Source organism: Boleophthalmus pectinirostris, unplaced genomic scaffold, assembly GCF_026225935.1.
Source record: "Boleophthalmus pectinirostris isolate CB_2022bp ecotype Guang Dong unplaced genomic scaffold, ASM2622593v1 HiC_scaffold_13, whole genome shotgun sequence".
NCBI classification, from domain to species: domain Eukaryota; kingdom Metazoa; phylum Chordata; class Actinopteri; order Gobiiformes; family Gobiidae; genus Boleophthalmus; species Boleophthalmus pectinirostris.
This window is the reverse complement of record NW_026571036.1, coordinates 13839487-13858633: the sequence shown is the minus strand read 5'-3', so window position 1 is coordinate 13858633 and position 19147 is coordinate 13839487. Positions and strand designations below refer to the sequence as shown.

At 40.3% G+C, this 19147-nt stretch overlaps 1 protein-coding gene across 1 annotated transcript; it reads right to left on the bottom strand.

The window, feature by feature from the left end:
* Positions 1-991: 991 nt before the first annotated feature.
* On the bottom strand, positions 992-18818 carry kcnk10a (potassium channel, subfamily K, member 10a). The gene is given in 8 exon segments (XM_020920790.2): positions 992-1128; positions 1131-1644; positions 1781-1923; positions 3935-4127; positions 8322-8482; positions 9888-10005; positions 16588-16970; positions 18764-18818. Coding segments are annotated over 8 exon segments (1704 nt in total).
* Between the last annotated feature and the right edge of the window lie 329 nt (positions 18819-19147).

Here is a 19147-nt window from a genome sequence, read left to right as displayed (position 1 = left end):
TGTTAATTATTTAGACCTTTATTATTTGACTGGTTTCAAAAGTCTGCCAGTAGAATAGGTTTTGTTTATGGCTACTGCAATTTTCTGCTCCCACTGGCTTGAAAAAATGAAATAAAAACGTGAAATACCTCAAAATGTCATATAATCCAGGTCTATAAAAACAATATTTTCATGCAAAACTATCGATATATAATCAATATTCTGAATTCAGATCATTCTAAGTGGTGTTTGAAGGCCTCACATGAATTGAGCCTGAGCCCTGAGATAGTGTTGAGAGGTTACAATGAGACACAGTGAGTGACAGGAGCAGGCAGGGACCATGCACACGACAGGACAGAAGAGGTTGACAGGTGAAGGGAACAGGTGAGGTGGACGGGTGAGGTGGACAGGTGAGGTTTTACAAAGACAGTGGAATAGGCAGATGAACAGCATGGCAGCTACCTCACTTCTACTGTAGATAGTCCGATGTGTCTATACTTTTCATAGTCACAGCGTTATAGTTAAAACATTTGATACAACAGAATTACTTGACTTCATTATCAAGAGACGAAATACATCCATGGACTCCAATGCACGTTACACAGCAAAGTGTTATTGTTACTGAATGAGAGAGTGAGAGTGGAATCAGACTTTGGCTCTGTGCTGCCTCTGCCCTGCACTGGACCGAATGTGAATGTGGACTCACCAAAAAGACTGGAGTACTGTTGAAATGGACCTCACAGGTACAGACAGTAGCTTTGGAACAGAGGTGAAGATGGTGCCACATGATGTTTGAACAGTAGGCACATCACCAGGTGACCATTACACACATGCACTATTCTACCAGAGTTTTCATGTCCTCCAGAGAGTGGACAGAGTCTACATCATGGACCCATGGAGGCCACACAGCATGTGTACATTACAGTGGACTTGACAACAGGATGGTGCCCCTGTCTCTGTCTCACAGAGGGGCCTAAGGCACTATATTGACATTAAAAACACTGTAGGTCAGTTACAGCCCCATGTCTCCCTGCAGCTCCTCCAGTCTGATGGTGCTCTGGCTGTCTCTGGGGGGCTCCACAGTGAAAGAGTTCTGAGGCACATACAGCGGGAAGTCGGACAGGCTCATGTTACACTCCTTATCCTCGTCTCTGGCTCGTCCTTGCACTTGTCATCGCTGGAGGGAGTGCTACATTCAAACATGGGAGAGCTGCACCCATAGGCCTCACTGTGTGGGCGCCGTGCTTCATCGGGGATGTTCTTCTTCAGGTCTCTGTTCCTGCTGCGTTTGGCCAGCTTCGTGACAGAGCCCAGGCGGTTGAAGATGTTGTCTTCTGACGTGGCCTGCTGGTTCCTCCGCTCGCTCTGCTCCGCCCCACGCAGACGCAGGTTGTTGAGCTTGGTGTCGATGCTCTCTTGGGAGGAGGTCTTGTAGCTGTTCGTGTTAGCGTCCAGACTGTTGAAGATGGCGCGGCGCTCTGGGGACAGCATGTCCAGAGATACAGCGCGCTGGTCCAGCCCCAGCTGTCTGCGCTCCATACTGCGGATAGTGGCCGCCCGCTGCAGCTTGTCATGGACCTCTACACTCATCCTCCTCCGAGTCTCCCTCAGCTCAGCACGGACGTTTGCTTTCCACTCTGCAGCATGAGCCTTTATCTCCCCAACCTGCATGAGAGTAAACAGTCACTGTCAGAACACCACACATATGAACAATGTGCTATTAGATTATCTCAGAGTACAGAGTATTAACATCAAAATCTGCAGATAAAATAAACTGGTCCATCTAAAGCAGGATCCGTACCTCCTCTTTGGTCTTCTTGGACAGAACCCTGAGCCAGTCCCCAATCATATTCAACACTGCAGCAAAGTAAGCCAAACCCCCCAGGATCCAGAACCACACCAGAGGACGGTACCACTTCCTGTACTCGATACGCCGGTTTCCCCCTGAAACAACAAAAAATACAACATTATTTTTCTTAAGTATTATCCTTTAACTGTAGTGTAAAGGTTTTCAATATGATCTGAAATAGAAACCAAATTGTCAAAAGGAGTCACTACAGAGAGAATAAATGGATGGTTACTTAACTCTTTCTTGTGGGACTGTTGTGTGAGTGACAGACACAAATCTAATAGAGATTGTCTTTGGGAAGGCAGAGTGGCCTGCAGCCCACAGGCTTTTAGAGCAGAAACAGGAAGAAATGGCATTTTATTTCTTTAAATGGATCACATGACTGGTTTGTTTTCTAAAAAGCCCCTTCACAGTGACTATAACAGATTCTGATGATTATAAAGACATCTGTGCTCCAAGGTAATGATGTCAAAAAGCTAACATTTCCAACCCACCTACTACAGTTTCTACGCTCTGTAAGGCTCTGTACTCAATGCCAATTTTGATACCACAAATTTCTATATTTCTTTATATTAACAAGTGATCTTATGCTACCTCTGCTATTAATCAAGACCACTCAAAAGCACTGAGGAAAGGTGAAGGTCTTCTTTTGTAATTTTTATCAGTATGAGTACTTTTCAGCTTTCAGCACTGGAGCCAGCAACTTAAATGAGTGACTTATGTGAGCCTCATTCTGCTTTCTAATTGGATAATCATCTTGAGAACCAAAACAACAAATTATAAACGAATGGGACATCATCTTCAGTGCTTTGTAATCAAGAATAAATCAGCATTATAATTCAATCAAAATCTTACCTGCGGTTTCTGAAATTTCTCACACACACTCATACACCAGTGTAAGCAGACACTGGGGGCGAGGTGGGTTAAGTGTCTTGCCCAAGGACACAACAACAGCATTCATCAGTGGACACACGCTCTTGCCAACTGAGTTACTGCAGCCCCCCCCAAAAAAAAGTTCTTGTAACTGAGATAAGACAATAACAGAATGAACCAAATTACGCTAAACCTTAAAACTGTAAGATTTTAGAAGCAACAGAGTCTAATTCAAACTTTTTTTGTGTGCTTAAAGGTGCCATATGTAACTTTGGGGTTGGGGTGTCTGTCACCTGCTTGTTTCAATGGAGATGCTATTGTGTTGCCTGGAATGTCCCAAAGTATTACATGAAACATATCTATCTCCATGGAAACAAGCAGATGACACCACTAGGCCAAGTTACAGGTCAGATCTGTGAAGCAACGACCCCACTGACAGTGAGAATACATGTGTTTCAAGGCATGTTTCTAAGCCATTGTGTCCCAAAGACTGGGTCACACACAGACACACAGACTGGGGACTGGGCAAGAGAATTTTTTTTTAGGGTCGCCTTGTCACGATCTGCATGTGGGTCTACAATATACAGTTCTGATACATGAGATTTTCTGTGCTCACAAAAATGAAGACAAAGCACAGAAACAGACTGAATGCTGTGCCTGATCTGCTGCTGCGTCTCCTCCTGCACCCGGACTGGAACGTTCTACAAAACGCAGACAGGTCTACCTATGTCGTTAGAAATTTTGAAATGTTAAGACATGTTTTGAATAATTTCTAATCTTTTTGTAATTATTTTATTGACTATTTTGTTCCAATATTGCTGGTTCAATTGACTGTTGAAAAGAAAAATAAATGGGCTACATTTAATGTCCTAAATAGGCTTAAGGTTCCGTTACTGTTTTTCATTGTTCAGAGAGACACAATCATTCAGTCAGCAATAAAATATCCTCATTAATGTTCAGTAATGGTCAAATCCACCTTTATTTTGTTATTTACGAATAATGCCTATTGACTCGCGAAGGTTTGTGACGTGTAAAATATGAGTCCCCAGAAAAAAAGTTTAGGAAACACTATTCTAAGCAATTCTAAGCCTGTAATTGATTGAACATAAAATGGTTACGCTTAATGCCATAGTGAGGGACATTCCAGGCAAAGCAATAACATCTCATGGTAGAAGCTTTAATAAATAACCTCGAGACAGCCCTAATACGCCCTAGTGTGAGATATGATCTGACCTGCCACATAGTCCCCTATCCCCACAGTGGTGAGGGTGATGACCACAAAGTACGTGGAGTCCAGTGCGGTCCAGCCCTCGATGTACTTGAAGATAACAGCCGGGATGGTGACGAAGAGGATGCAGCCGGCCAAGATGAAGAGCAGAGTGGACGCCACGCGGATCTTTGTCTGACTGATCTGATTGGATTTGTTCTGAAAAAGAAACACGTCACAGGCACAGAAGGTGAGTCACTGATGCAATGGAGAGAAATGCAGACTTTGTGTTAGAAAAAGTCTCATGTTTAATTTTACAGAGCGAAAGAGAGAGAGCGACCATATGACTTGAATTTCATGTTTGTTTTTTTCTAAATATGTCGTCTTCTTTCTAAGTTGGTTTGGCGTGATTGTATCTGTGGTAAATAATGATCATAGTTTATGTCAATCAAGTGGACGTTGTTAAAGAAATTGTGAGTCCTTGTTATCTTGACCTACATCATCAGAGGTATAATATTCCCTACAACAGAAGCATAGTCAGACATATTTTTACATCTTTCTACATTTTATACACATACAGAAGACATCAGATATATGAAGTAAGATATATGAAATTATGTAGAGAAGGAAAAAGGTAAATTACTCTACTTAATATTATCTTCAAATCCTCAATGCAGGCATTCATCAGCCAAAATTCGTTCGCTTGATGGTAGGCGGGTACTTTTTTAATTTAACCAATTATTTGGGCATGACGTATGTAATGCACCACTGATGGGGCTAACTGGTATATTAAGCTTTTCCCAAATCCCGTAGGAAGAAGGGCAATAACATCTTTCCCCTTGACAAAATTCACCAAACATTCTCTTTGTTCCAGCTTTAAATCCTTGATCTCGGGAATTGTTGCCAACACAAAATGTATGGCTCTTCGCTGATTGGCTGGTGCCTGAACTTGCACTTCCAGGGTTTTTGCGAACCTCCAAGTGTATTCTGATTCCTGACCTAGTCGCTGGAGAGAAATGAAATTGAGTGGGAGCACTAGGTGGCACCAGCTTGGCTAACCATCCTTTGCTTTGTTGAAAAGTATTTTTAGTTATTTACTTTTTTCCCCCCTCTTTACTACCTAATTCTATATATCTCGCTTGATATATATGGTTATCATTTGACACTGAATGAAATGGTGTATCCAAACTTTTGGCCTACATAATGCAAATAAAATCTAACTTTGAATTCAAAAAAAGAAACCCTCTGTCTAACCATTTGTATTGTTATCAATGCACAAAAGCCCATTCAAAATACAGGGTATAATTTTCACACACGGAAAAAATAATTATAGCAGTTTTAGTATTAATTTAAGAAAACTATCAAATAATACCTGTTATGTAATTTGGTGAGAATTGTCCCTTGTTTACAGCATGATAGCCAAGTAACAGTGTACATGTCCAACGAGACAGGTATCCTAAACTTTACCAACATTTTACAAATCTGGAAAATTTGAAATATATAGTAGTGTTTACTGACAGTCTTGTTTTGTGACGGTCTTGTCTCATTTGCTTTCTGACTAAAGAAAAGAAATCTGGACAATTGAGCATGATTTTTTTTTGTAAAATCTTCAATATAATTATTTAATTTCTACAAAAATAAGTAACCAAAATTAGTACAACCTGTAATATGCGCTTTAAAGTAACTGTGAGAGTAATAAGTACAGTAAACTATAGATTTACTTTAGGGTATCCCACTGTTCACTGTGAACCTATACAAGAAATCCCACAAACAATAAAACCCAGGTTTAAAATATCTCTACCCACAGAAAAAAGTTGATTAGTTGAAGTTGAAAAGTTATCAAGCTGTGAAGAATTGTCATTGTTGTCAGGTTCACTTGAGAGCAGTCTGCCCCCATAAACAACAATAAAGCACCATGACTTGTGAAGGTTTGAGAGAAGAGACGTGCTAAAGAATGCAAGTAAGAACAGACTTCTGTGGGAAGTGAGATCATCATGAGCTCATGTGGGTATTGATCAGTTTTATGTCTCGGGTTAAACACTGTTGTTTTAATTACACACCATAAAATGATATTGCTTCTCTTTAATAAAGGCTATTATGGGTCAATAAAACTAGCATTTATCTAGTTAATATTGAATCAATTTGACAAGCCTGATTTTATGGCGTGTGCTGTTATATGAAATATGGTAATTAAAGATACCAGTAATATACTACCTCACAGTATTATTAAAGACAAACATACAGTAGTTTCTAAAATGTGATGTGTTCTTTGTGGATCATCATCCTTTCTTCTATTTTACTCAAAAGGGGATTAATTATGAGTGATATTTCAGCAGTTTTATGTGTAATTTTGCAGTTAGGTTTAATTAAAGGGCCTATGTTACGCAAATGTGACTCTTGAGAACTTTAAACCATGTCATAATGTTGTTACCTCCACAAACACATACCTCAAGTTGTGTTTTGTTTCGTTTACAGTTTGAGTGACTTAAAATGCTCTGTTCCACCTTGTGATGTCATGAAGTGGTAGTTTTTTGGCAATTCCAGGTGAAATAATCCAAATTATTCTAGTGAAGGCACATGGAGTTTAAAAACACAGTGGAGCACTTATGTATTACCACATAACATCACAAAGTGGTGCAGAGAGCTTTCTGTTTGAGAGAAGAACTCAGCCTAATATGTGAATGAAACAAAACACAACTTAGGGTATATTTTTGATGAGGAAATATCATTATAAAATTGATCATAAAACTGTTTAATATGGGCCCTTTAAAACTCAACAACACATTTTAGCACATTTCAGATGGGTATTGGACTGTAAGCCTTTAGGCAATTCACTTGTCTGTAATGTCTTAGTCAACCAAACTTTGTATTACTATTGTTGACAAATTATTTTAGTTAGATTATGAGGATTTATATGGGACAATAAAAGAAAGGAGAAGATACAGTATATGACGTGAGAATTTTGAGTTTTACTTATCTTTACATAAAAATACACTGTTTCCTATTACTTTTCTATATAAATAGTTTTGTTAAACTTGTTGTCTTGTGGGTGCAGTTTGAGTGCGATAGATAATAAAGTTACTTAATAGCTCCTAAAGCTTTTGTCACACCTGCTTTTGCAGTCTAGTATAGTTTACAGTCGGGTCGATCAGCAGGGTATGTTGTTAGTTGACCAAGAATTTCTTTAGTTGACTACAGCCCTACTCTGATAATCAGTATTGTGATCCTCCAGTAAAGAAAAATATATGATTTTTTTTTTTTTTTCTGTCAATATCGGCCTCTCTTAAATTCTACCAGTATTCACATGGGTTCAGACATACACTCCAAAATACAATCTAGCTAAATTACAGTGATTTAAATTAAGAACTTTTGACTTTATTTGAGTAGATTCAACTTGACAAGTAAAATTATCTACTGATGGAATAAGTTTGTTTTATTTAATTCAAGCAACATTAGATTTTGTTTCAATGACTGTTCATTCAGTATAAAATGTACAGTCATCGTACATAATCATCATCTTGGATCAGCTTGGATGATGCTGGTGCCGAGCCACAGACAGACAACGTCATGGATGATATTCAAGAAGAAGGTGCATTGAATAATTCTCGAGAGGAAAGCGAATGAAACACTTGGCCAAACCTCGGACAGCTATTTTGAGTTCAAACACAAAATAGGGAATAACATAATAATGCACGTGTTAAAAGAGTTAGTGTTATTGAGCTAAGTTGTCTTTAAAATGTACAAAGTTTGCACTGAACAAGGTTTGCACTGTATCACCTAAAAGTTGATTAAAACTACTTGTGCTGGATTAGGTTTAAGACTCATTCTTATTACATCAAATAATTGAAAGTAACTAAGTAACTTACTCAAATTATATTTTAAAGGAAGTACTTTTTTACTTTTACTTGAGTAGGAATTAAGCAAAGTAAAGATGGTTTTACTTAATTACAATTTTTCTGTACTTTTTCCACCTCTGATTTTTAAGTCTAGATGTATTTTCATATTTTAAGTACAAAAAGTCTTAAGTCTAAGTCAAGTAAAAGGCAAATAATTTTACTTGTCAAGTGAAATTTACTTAAACTTTCTAATTGAAGTAGTGTTAACTTGGCTAGATTTTAGTTTTTGCGGTGTATATTGCTGGTTTCAGTTTTGTTTCTTTTAATAAAGATGGGTGATGGGTAAAATTACTGTTCAACTGCTGATTTTTGTTGTAATATAGTATGGTCTTTGGTCTGGCCAATAATAGAAATGATCAGGTTCCATATTGTGAATTTACATTTTTTAATACTTGGCAAAGTACAGTGTAATCAATAGGGAATCAATCAATCTTGCCCTCCATCTAGGAGTACGACATCATCACATTCAATAATCTGAAACCTGCCAATACTGTCATGTTAAGTGTCAGTCACCCACTTTGAAGATCTTTTCCACGCGGGCGATGCTCTTGACAAAGATGGTTCCAAGCTGGTCGCCGACCCCTGCCAGCAGGAAGCCGAAGAGGGGGATGCCGAAGATAGCGTAGAGGATGCAGAAGATCTTGCCCCCTTCTGTGCTCGGAGCGATGTTCCCGTAGCCTGAGGAGAAACACCACAGCAGGGGAGCCGTGAGCAGGTACGGCGTTAATGAATCCAGCTAACAGGTTCATGAGCACACCTCCTTCATTAGCACTGCATCTGCTCCTGCTGCTAATGAGGTGCTGTTGTGTTTATGCAGAAACACCTCTGCTACAGGAACAAGCAGGTGACACAGGAATACAAGTTTATAGAGTTTAGAGTGTTCCAACAACTATGAACCAAAGACTAATAGTTCATTCATTTGAGTTTCTTTTTCTTTAATCTAACCCTTTTTGACCAGGCAAATAACTGAGAACCTGCAGTTTTCATTTACAGAGTGAAGAAGTAACACGCTGCAGAGGTGGAGACTTGCAGGTTGTGAATTGGACTCAAGTCAGACTTGAGTTACTCTTTTTAGGACTTGAGACTTGTCTTGATAAAATGGAGTAAGACTTGGGACTCAAATTGGACTTGAAGGTCAGTGACTTGGGACTTGACTTGAACTGTGACTTGAGAAGACTTGAGAAGCACTTTTAAATCTGAATTCTTTCTGTTCTGACCGTAATGATTCACATCTTGTCAAGACATTTAAAAAGGAAAAATTAACATTTGTACAACTCTTACATACTCTATAAATACTCATATATAAATATACTATGATTTTTTAAAGTCCAATCCTTAAAAGTTGCATAAATTGCAAAAATCTAAGATAGATTTGGTACTTTGTTTTAAAGATTTTAAATGACTTGAAGCTCAAAGCAGATGATTTGACTTGACTTGGACTTATGGGCCAGTGACTCGAGACTCGACTTGGACTTGCCTTTATTTGACTTGGGATTTGATTCAGACTTGAGATCAAAGACTTGTGACTTACGTGAGACACTCTAAAATGATTATGAGCTCAAATAGTATTATTTACTATTATTTACTGTGACTAACTTGAGCTCACTTTCCATTTGACGAGGAATTATGTAATATGGATCTTTTTCGGCCAATACCAATATCTGTCATCTAAATTGCTGTGATTGTGTACTAAACATGCATCCAGATTTTAGCTTAATTGCTCTTGAACTCACTAGACTGTTTAAAAAGACACAAATTGGAAATACAATATGGGCACACAAATGTCTTTACAGCTAAAAAACAATATCAGAAAATGGTCAATATCTGGCCAGTACTGTTATAAAAGAATCCCCTAACATCAGTAATACCATTATTAGCACCATTACAGTCCATTTCTACTTTTTGCATACAGAATAAGTGTCAAAATGACTAAAATGCACTTCAGGGTTTGCCAAATGAAGAAAAATCTACTGTACAGAAAAACTGACTCAGGATTATGGATTCTCTTCCGACACTTCTCTATTAGAAACCTCATTAAGCCAGAGTATCCAGCGGGCTACTGTTTGTTTGTGTGTTGCCATACCGATGGTGGTGATGACCGTCCCAGCGAAGAAGAAGGCACTGCCCAGGTCCCAATGGCTCGAGTTGTAGGAGGTGTCCCCGGTCGGGTTCACTCCAGCGTTCACTGCGTCCACCGAGTGCTGAGGAAAGAGACAGAGAAATAATGAGCTTTGACCAGGAGGGTGGCACAGCAGGACCAGACACAGACAGGGGCAGGGGCGTGACAGGGGAAGAGGGGCACAGGAACAGATGGCACAAAGTGGCACACTGTGGAGAAGGTGGTTGAAGGACACACGGACTCAAACACCTGTGGTCTGAATAGTGGATCATGCGTCATCATATGCTCGGTCGGGTCATTCATAATGTTAACTACAGTCTAGACCTGGATATTAATAGTTGTCACGATACAAAAACTTCAAACTCGATTTCGATACTAAGGAACAGACTTAGTATAATACCTACTGTATTGCAATACCATGATGATAATTAAAAAAACTCATATATTATGTGATTTTCAACAAGTAACAGTACTTTCTTTAATTTTACCATCCAGTTTTATATCTGTGTAAGTCCGTCATCCAGATATGTTTCATAATGGTCCATGGGCGTATAGTCTTTGTGCTCTTACACTTGTTCTGATACAGCTCAAGATCATCAGCTTTTCAGGAAAGTGTTGATGTGATTTTTTTTTTTAGTTTCGTTCCTACCCTCACCTACGATCATGAGCTCTGGGTAATGACTGAAGGGATGAGATCGTAGATACAAACGGTCGAAATTAGTTTCCTTCGCAGGGTGGCTGGGAGCTCCCTTAGAGATAGGGTGAGGAGCTCGGTCACACGGGAGGAGCTCGGAGTAGAGCCGCTGCTCCTCCACATCGAGAGGAGCAGCTGCGGTGGCTTGGGCATCTGTTCCGGATGCCTCCTGGGTGCCTCTCTCAGGAGGTGTTCCAGGCATGTCCCACCGGAAGGAGGCCCCGGGGAAGACCCAGGACACACTGTAGGAACTATGTCTCTCAGCTGGCCTGGGAACACCTTGGGGTCCCCCCCGGAGGAGCTGGAGGAAGTGTCTGGGGTGAGGGAAGTCTGGGAGTCCCTGCTTAGATGGTTGCCCCCGTGACCCGGCCCCGGGTAAGTGGAAGAAAATGGATGGATGGATGGACTTCGTTCAAATGAGTATCTAGTCTCAGTACTAGTTTTAGTATTGATTAGTGTCTGATTTCTGATACTTCTGACAACCTGGCTAGTACTTGTGACACCAGATTTGACTAAGTGATACTTGAACGTAGAAATAGTAGAACCATGTAGTGAACTTATTCTGTGTTACATTACATTTTAAACAATTATAAGACGGTAACTGAGTTTGTAGTTTTATATATATATATATATATATATAGCACCAATCCATCAACAGCATCAATCCATTTCATGTTGTGGTTGTGTATTTTTAACATTACATCAACATTGATCAAGCTTTCAGAATCGAGCCGGGACTCCGGCTTGGATATTTTAGTACAGTGACAACACTGTTACACATGATTGAGAGATTCCTTAACAAGAAAGACTCGATTTCTTCCTCCTGCTTCTACTACTACTTTATCAGACAGTCACAGTAAGCTACCTTTGCCTGTCAACCAACCCCCATATAAGTCTTTTCTCTCTTCTCTATCCTCCTATACCCAACTCCACCACAGCAGCAGAATCACCAGCCTCCTCTTCCTCCATGAAGTTCTATTTTTACATCGAAACCCATCTCCTTTTATTACACCACTAATTAAAACTGGTGTATAATTTTAGCACGACACAAATAGTTATGTATGAGTAATGAACCCAGCCAGATGGAGAGGTCATGACTCTCCGTAAGAACTTGACCTTTGATCTCACTACTTCATATCTGTGACACTGCTCGCATCTGTGCTCGCTTAGGGTGGCCTTCAGCAAAAAAAACACTTTCTCATAAATACACTAGACGGTGATGTCAAGACAGTTAGTCAGTTCAGTTTTGTCAATCTGGAAGACAACTTTGTGTAACATGTCATTGCAGTGGAACTAATTTATTTATTTATTGCTCATGATATTATTTTGTTGGAATCAATTTAAAGAGAACAACTACAAAAAATATGAAAATTAACATAAATACATGTTTCTACGATTATTTTCCTTGTCTTTGCTGCATGAACAAAAGGAACAGGAAGAAGATAAATCGTATAAACCCTGCTCCTTTCAAAGATCAAAAAATTTAAAATTTCTTTAATAATCGTTCCCCAACCCAAAAACCAATCCAAGTCACCAATTAATAAGTCATATGCATGGTACAATTTCTCTCTTGTGCTTTCATTAACTTTAAACATTTTCCTTAGTCACATCGTCCATCATTATTTTATCCTTGTACATTTTCTTGGACTTTCACACTTATACATCAAGCTAAACAATAATGATCACATTTTTATAAAGCTCTTTTCCACTTTCAAGGCACTCAAAGCTCTTTACACCAAGGAAACACTCATCCATTCACACACATATTCATACAAAAATCTACGCAGGGGGTGAGGGGGGTTAAGTGTCTTGCCCAAAGACATAATGATTACATCCCTGGGAGCTGGAATCTCAGCGCTCAACCAATGATGATTATGTCGAGAGTTGGATTCGAACCACAAACCTCCAAACACAAACTTACATGAAGAGTGCGTGATGTTTGCCAGCACACTTTTAAGAGTGTCCAAAGTCGGGCTTGAAACTGCGTCACTTGGTGGTTGAATCCATTCTGGGATGCTGCGTGGAAAAGTTATTTTTATAGTTTTTATACTGAGCGGTAGTGGGTTTTGTGGTCTAATCCTCATATGGGTGATTAGATCTGGTTTGGTGGTCAGCTGGAGTGAGGTGAGTGGGTGGCACTGCTCCTAGTTGGCTTTTAATTTTATACATCAGGGCAAGTAGCTAATGTTAAAACAGACAAATAGACGCGGGAAGGGACATGTTCCTGGGGCATGATCCAATTAAACAGAGAGAATTAATCTGTCATAAAGATGCTAGCCCAGGTCAGATCCCAAGTCAAGTCCATTTATCAGATTCAAGTCCAAGTCACAACCTGAAAGCTCACACCTGTTCCTGTAAGACTCAAAGTTACAAAGTAAAAGTAAGGGACAAAGACAGGGTGCGGCTAAGTGGAGGAAGGAAGGACAAACCTCCTTACTAATGGGCACTTGACTTAACTCAAATAGAGTAAATGCGATGTGATAAACATACTCGCTTTAAAAAGTGCTTTATGTCTAAAGTACCTCTATAACTCTAATACTTGGGTTTATTTGTCTCTATGGTGTTTTGATGAGCCATGAGTCTGTGCCAGCACGGCTCTGTCATAGCGCTTGCCTGGCACCAACCATCTGTCCTTTCTTTTTCTCCTCTTTTCTCCATTTAGCTCTGCACTCCTTCAGCCTCATCCATTATTCAGCAGAGAAAGGCTGGACCAACCGTGGAAGCACAGCCTGCCACCAGTCTACCACTCCAGCACCAGGCCTGCAGGAGTTTTGCTGGTGCAGAACGAAGGGATGCCCCGTGCCTGTTTGGTTGTTGATTTAAATGTTGTGTTGTTTGGATTCCTGTAAAACCCAATGAGGTGACTGATGATGAGATGATGCCACCTGTCGCCACATTGATTCTAGTTGCTAAACAAATGTAAACTCCAAAGGAAACATGCATTAACTGTTCCAAATATCAGCAGTAAATCAATGTTTGGGTAATTTAGAGTGTCTTCCAAATGAATTCTGTGTACTGCAAAATACTAAATCTAGCCAAGTTAAGATGACTTGAAGTAAGAATGTTTTATCATGATTTGAGTAAATTTCACTTGACAAGTAAAAATATCTACCAGTGGAACAAGACTTTTTGTACTTAGAATATGAAAATACATCTTGCTACACTTAAAATAAGAGAAACAGCAACTTTTTGCACTTAAAATAAGAAACAAAATCTAATGTTGCTTGAATTAAGAAAAACACACTTATTCCATTGGTTGAACATTGTATTTGTCAAGTTGAATTGACTCAAATAAAGTAAAATGTTCTTAATTTAAGTCATTTTAATTTAACTAGATCTTGTTATTTTCCAGTCTGAACAGCAAGAAAAGAAATGTTTGATCCAATATGACGCAGACAGCCGTGACATCTTTGCAACATCTGCTCTGACTGTCCTGCATGAAGTAAATCGGTAAAAAAAAAAAAATAAATTTACAAATGAATAGAACTTTAAGTTGGACTAAACACTCAGTGAACTATTCTTTTTACTAAACTGTGTACATTGTGTTTTAATACTGTGCTTTGTAATGTTTGGACAATTTTAGTGCCTTCTAGGTAAATTTGCCACTTTCCGGTGAGAAACAGTCCAAAGCTGAACGTGTGCTGCCTCCAGGGCTGTACAAATAGTGCAATTGCCCTGTGACATTACAGTGCACTGCCCTTATTAAAGTCAAGTGTTTCTTATTACACCTGTCAGCAGATGTTTACATAATTACATTTTATGATATTGCTGATCTAACTTCTCACATATTAAAAAGAGCTGCCAGTTAACCAGGTTTCAGCACCCTGGGTTCAATAATCAGGTCTGACAGTTCCACTCTTCACTGCCATTTCATACTTTTAGTCATGCCCTCCTCCCGACAAAAACAAAAACAAACATAATATGGATTGGCAGGTGTTTAGTCGAACCCAAAGTTTGTGGATTACTTGACTTTGTACACGAGTTTTACTGCCATGGTTCCTCTGGGCAATATATTTCACTTTCCTTGATCCTATGTGTGTAATTAAATGTTTTGTGGTGATCAAAGTGCATGTCTGCAAGAAAGCAGCTGAGTCTGAGGTGTGAACATAAAGTGATATTTATGTGTTTCATCCATTAGTGAATTAAGCTGGAAGGGTGGAGTTGTAAACAAGCATTAGGTTTATAGACCTGGGCCTCGTAAAATGTAACGGTGGAAACTCTTCTATTTTCGTTTACAATGTATTGAATTCTACGTAATAAAAAGGATTGTCAGGAGATTCGACGGAAATAAAAACACATGGGTTGCATTCACACGTCACAACACACAAGAGATCGAGGAAGGAGTTTAAAATGGAGGAGGACCGGCCTAATCAAATCTGCTTCAGGATATCAAACTCTACTCCAAATAGAGATGTTTTTTAGATTTTTTCAGATCCATAGAAGATTGACTTGGCGCAGAAGACAACATTACATGCTAATCTTGAATTCCACCAAACACAGTATCAGAAAAAGATAAAACACACACATAAAAGTCAGTAGCAATAAAATACATGGAAAAAATGTATCTATTTATGCATTTTCATGGGTATTAGCATAAATAAACAGGGTAAAAGTTTAGTGCATTCATCATAGTCCCAGATGCATTAGGGGAAACTATATTTTCACTAAAGCAGCAAAATGAGGCAAGAATATTCAATTATATGCAGAAATAGTGAATTAAAGGGCATAGATTTTAATATTTAATTGTTTTACCTATACAAATAATGAAATACATCATACATAAATACAGCTGGATAAAATAGCTCTTCCTCCTGATTTGGAAAAGTCTAACTCAGTGCAGATAAAATAAAATACTGTTAATGTGCATTGTTTTATGTTGTTTTACAGTATAGTGAGATCAGTGACCTAATGACTTATACACATGATTTCAAATTAGATTCCTGTTTCCAATCATCATCAACAATTCTACAACCCTTGTAATCCAGCCCACGTAGTACACAGCAGCAGAGTGATACTTGGATACCTTCACATCTACAGTTGTAACAATAGGTGCTTGCAGAAGATCTTGACACCTGATAGCCTAAACACAATTAGCCTGTGTGCTAATGTTTACAGTGCAGCACTTATGGCACGTGCTCACTCGGCTCTGCTCTGCGAGAGTGCCTGATCCATCCATTATCAGACTGAGTTTCACCACTGCCCAGTTCAATAAGCATCGAGCTCACCGCTGCCTCTTCCCATTGTCCTCTGCTTTACGGGAGGCCGGGGCGGTTGGCCATGAAAAGTCCTGCAGTGTGCAATAGTACAGTGATGCAGTGTGGGTCCGAGCCAGGCCCGTTTCAAACTGGTCTTTTATTCACTCTACTATTCATTGATGCAGGCTTTGTTATGTATGGATTACTCCACTCCATGTTTCTGGCTCAGAGAATGTGGTAGTAAACAGATTGTGTGTGTGTGGAGCTGGGGATAGGCAATACACTGATAATGTACTGTAAGTACATTCATGTACTTTGAGATAGTACCTTTTAAAAAAAGACTATTTAGCTTCTTTATCTACTTGCAATGTGGATATCCTTTAAAACTGGATGGTTAAAATCTTAAGGGAAAAAGCCTCTTATTAAATAAACTTGATATTTGTATTCTGCACAAAATCTCACGCTGAGTGTCGCACTGTGATAATACCAGATTGCATATGGTTACATCCCCAGGGTCAGATCATAATAATTGGATTTATGTAGCGCATCTCAAAATACCAAATCCATTTTATGTTGCATTATTCACTCACTCTGCACTTCACACACCGTGCTATGTTACTTTTGTGGTCACAGCTGCCCTGGAGATATCTGACATGATGATAGAGATGTGGTTTACACCAACAGCGTCTGCTACTTTGTGTCTTGCCCAAAGACACAGTGACAGAATGCACTTCTTAGACTAATTGTTTCCCTGAAGTGTAAACATGGAGCTCACCTTGATGATGGCCTCCAGCTCAGCGGGGCTCACACAGGGGTGCCTGTGGAGGAACGCAGCTTTCTCTGCTGTGATGGTGATCTTCTGGTTGTCCTCAAAAGGCTGTTCCAGAGCCTGGAACACCAGGCCTCCAGCCACCAGGTACAGGACCACCACCACGAACACGGCCAGCACAGTCTTCAGCTTCATAAAGGTGAAGACCACCGTACCATCTGGACCCGCCTCTATACTGGCCACCACGCTCGCCGGCCGGGACACGGACAGGCGAGGCAGGGAGCAGCCCATGGGGTTCTGCATGGTGGCCAGACTGGCGTGAACCAGGCTGGACTGAAGCATGCCTGGCTGCACCTTCTTCGGGGGGACCAGGTTGGTGTGAACTGGAACTGAAAAGGAAGAGGAAATCCATATCAAAGTCTGTTCAATATGGAGCTCAGATTTTGGAAACACAGCAGATAAGGAATTTAAATGTTTGTGACTTTTATTCAGAATACAAGACCTTTATCATTATTTTGGACATGACATCCCAGTATATCTGAATGTTGCTATTTCTTATTCGAGCCTTATGAATATATGAATAAATATGAATGAATATAACTGGACAAATATTCACAAATGGTTCAACTTTATGAACCATAAGAATACAAAAAACAGACATGTCTCCCCTCCTCAGCACATTAATCCCAGGTCTGACTCTGCTGGCAGTCTTATTGCTCCCCAAGCAGGATCTTGTAGCTTTAGTACCAACTGGTTACACTCAAATTCCCTTAACAATTTGTTGCCCTATTCATTCACTCTGTATCAGCTCTGGTGGTGAGCTACTATGCATACCACAGCTTCCCTGGGACAGACTGAGAAACCATGACTATCATTCAGCAGTCGTCTCATACTGCATTCTATCAGAGTGAAGTGTTTTGCTCAAGGACATAATGACGGAAAGCATCTTGTCTGCATTTGGCATAATATTTCCACAGTACTGTAGACTTCGCATTCATATTTTATTCTTCTATTCAGAAATTAAATAACAATAACTACAATGTCACAAGAGAGTTTTCCTTAAATGCCACCTTTTGCAAACAATAAAACAGCTTAAACTCTGGTCCAGAACACAATGAATCTTGTTCAGGTCATTCGAGGAGAGACCATTTGCAGCTTGAGTGCTGTCTTGTCTTGCAGTAGAGCAGATCGGTCCAAATGTGTTTTTATCAGAAAGTTTCGGGTTGAGACAGACCAAAACCATGAAAACGCGGTCTATTGATTTTACTGATTGTATATGATTTGACTCCTGTTTAGACATGATTTTGAATTTCTTATTTTCCAGCTCATCCAACTCATAAGATATGTTGTGAACCCTGAATGCAGCATACGGCGCATTTGATGAGCCTAAATATTTTGTCAAAGCTAATTTTGAAGCTTATTGGTGCGGATAATGAAAACGTCGCCAGATGTGCGCGCCAACAAGGGCACTCGTGGTGTTTTTTGACTATGACATCTCCTCTTCTCAGTAGATGTTACGTAACAACTGTTTGGGGGATTCGTGACAGTTGTTGTGCGCTTGACAGGGGTGAGACCCGAGCTCGTAAGACAACAAGAGCAGACGGGGGGGGCCCGGGTGCTGTTCCCCCTCCTCCGCTCCGCTGCAGAGGCTGTGTGAGGGGCCATGGCAGGTTAGGAAGAGCCCGACACGCTTCACCTGCTGCTGCTGCTTCTGGGCTGGATGAGCTGACGTGAGCCACATGAAGATGCGCTCCCGATGAGGTAATGGAGAGAGGCTTCCACTGCAGGCGCCAATGTTTCGACAGGTCTTTAATACAAGCGAGCGCGCGGAGCTGGGGGGTGACTGCAGTGCCTCAGCCTCTCTCACCAGTGACATTATGGACAATCTATGGACATCATCTTCTCTCTTTTATCTTTTCATTGTCTCATAAACGCCACAATGACCAAATGCAAACGCAAAAGCTTTTAAATACCCCTTTAAATCCACCCCTCAGTCTTATCCCCGGGCTTCCCCCAATAGCGTTCAATTATTGTCAGTGATAATGCTTTGGGCTGAGGTTATAAATGTTCTAATCTACAGCTCCACAAACACTGAGCAGAAAGGAACGCGCCATAGCCTGTAGTAAAAGCGCAGTAACTGACAAGTGACAGAGAACGAGACAAGTGTGCGTAAATGTTGTACCTGGAGGTGGGTTCATGTTCCCCGGTTTTCTTGGATTCTCACTGGGAAATTTCATCTTTCTTCTGGTCGTTGTTGCCTCGGATCAGTGTTGAGAATTCTGCCGTCGAGTGTCTTAGTTGGGCTTTAACCGAGAGAGGATGGAGAAAGGGAGCAGGTAAAAGCACATCATTGCTCCATGCCCGCATCAGCATCAGCAGCAGGCAGTCTCCCCCACGGCCACGCGCCACTGAGCTCGAACCAACGCCGCGGGAGACCGGGCTCCAGACAGAGACCTAAGCGTTCACATCCTGCTGCTCTGTGCGCTGTGTTTACTTCGGAATGCGGCGGCATGAGTAGTTGGCACACGGATCCACCTCTCTCTCCCCGTCGCAAAACACGCCGCTC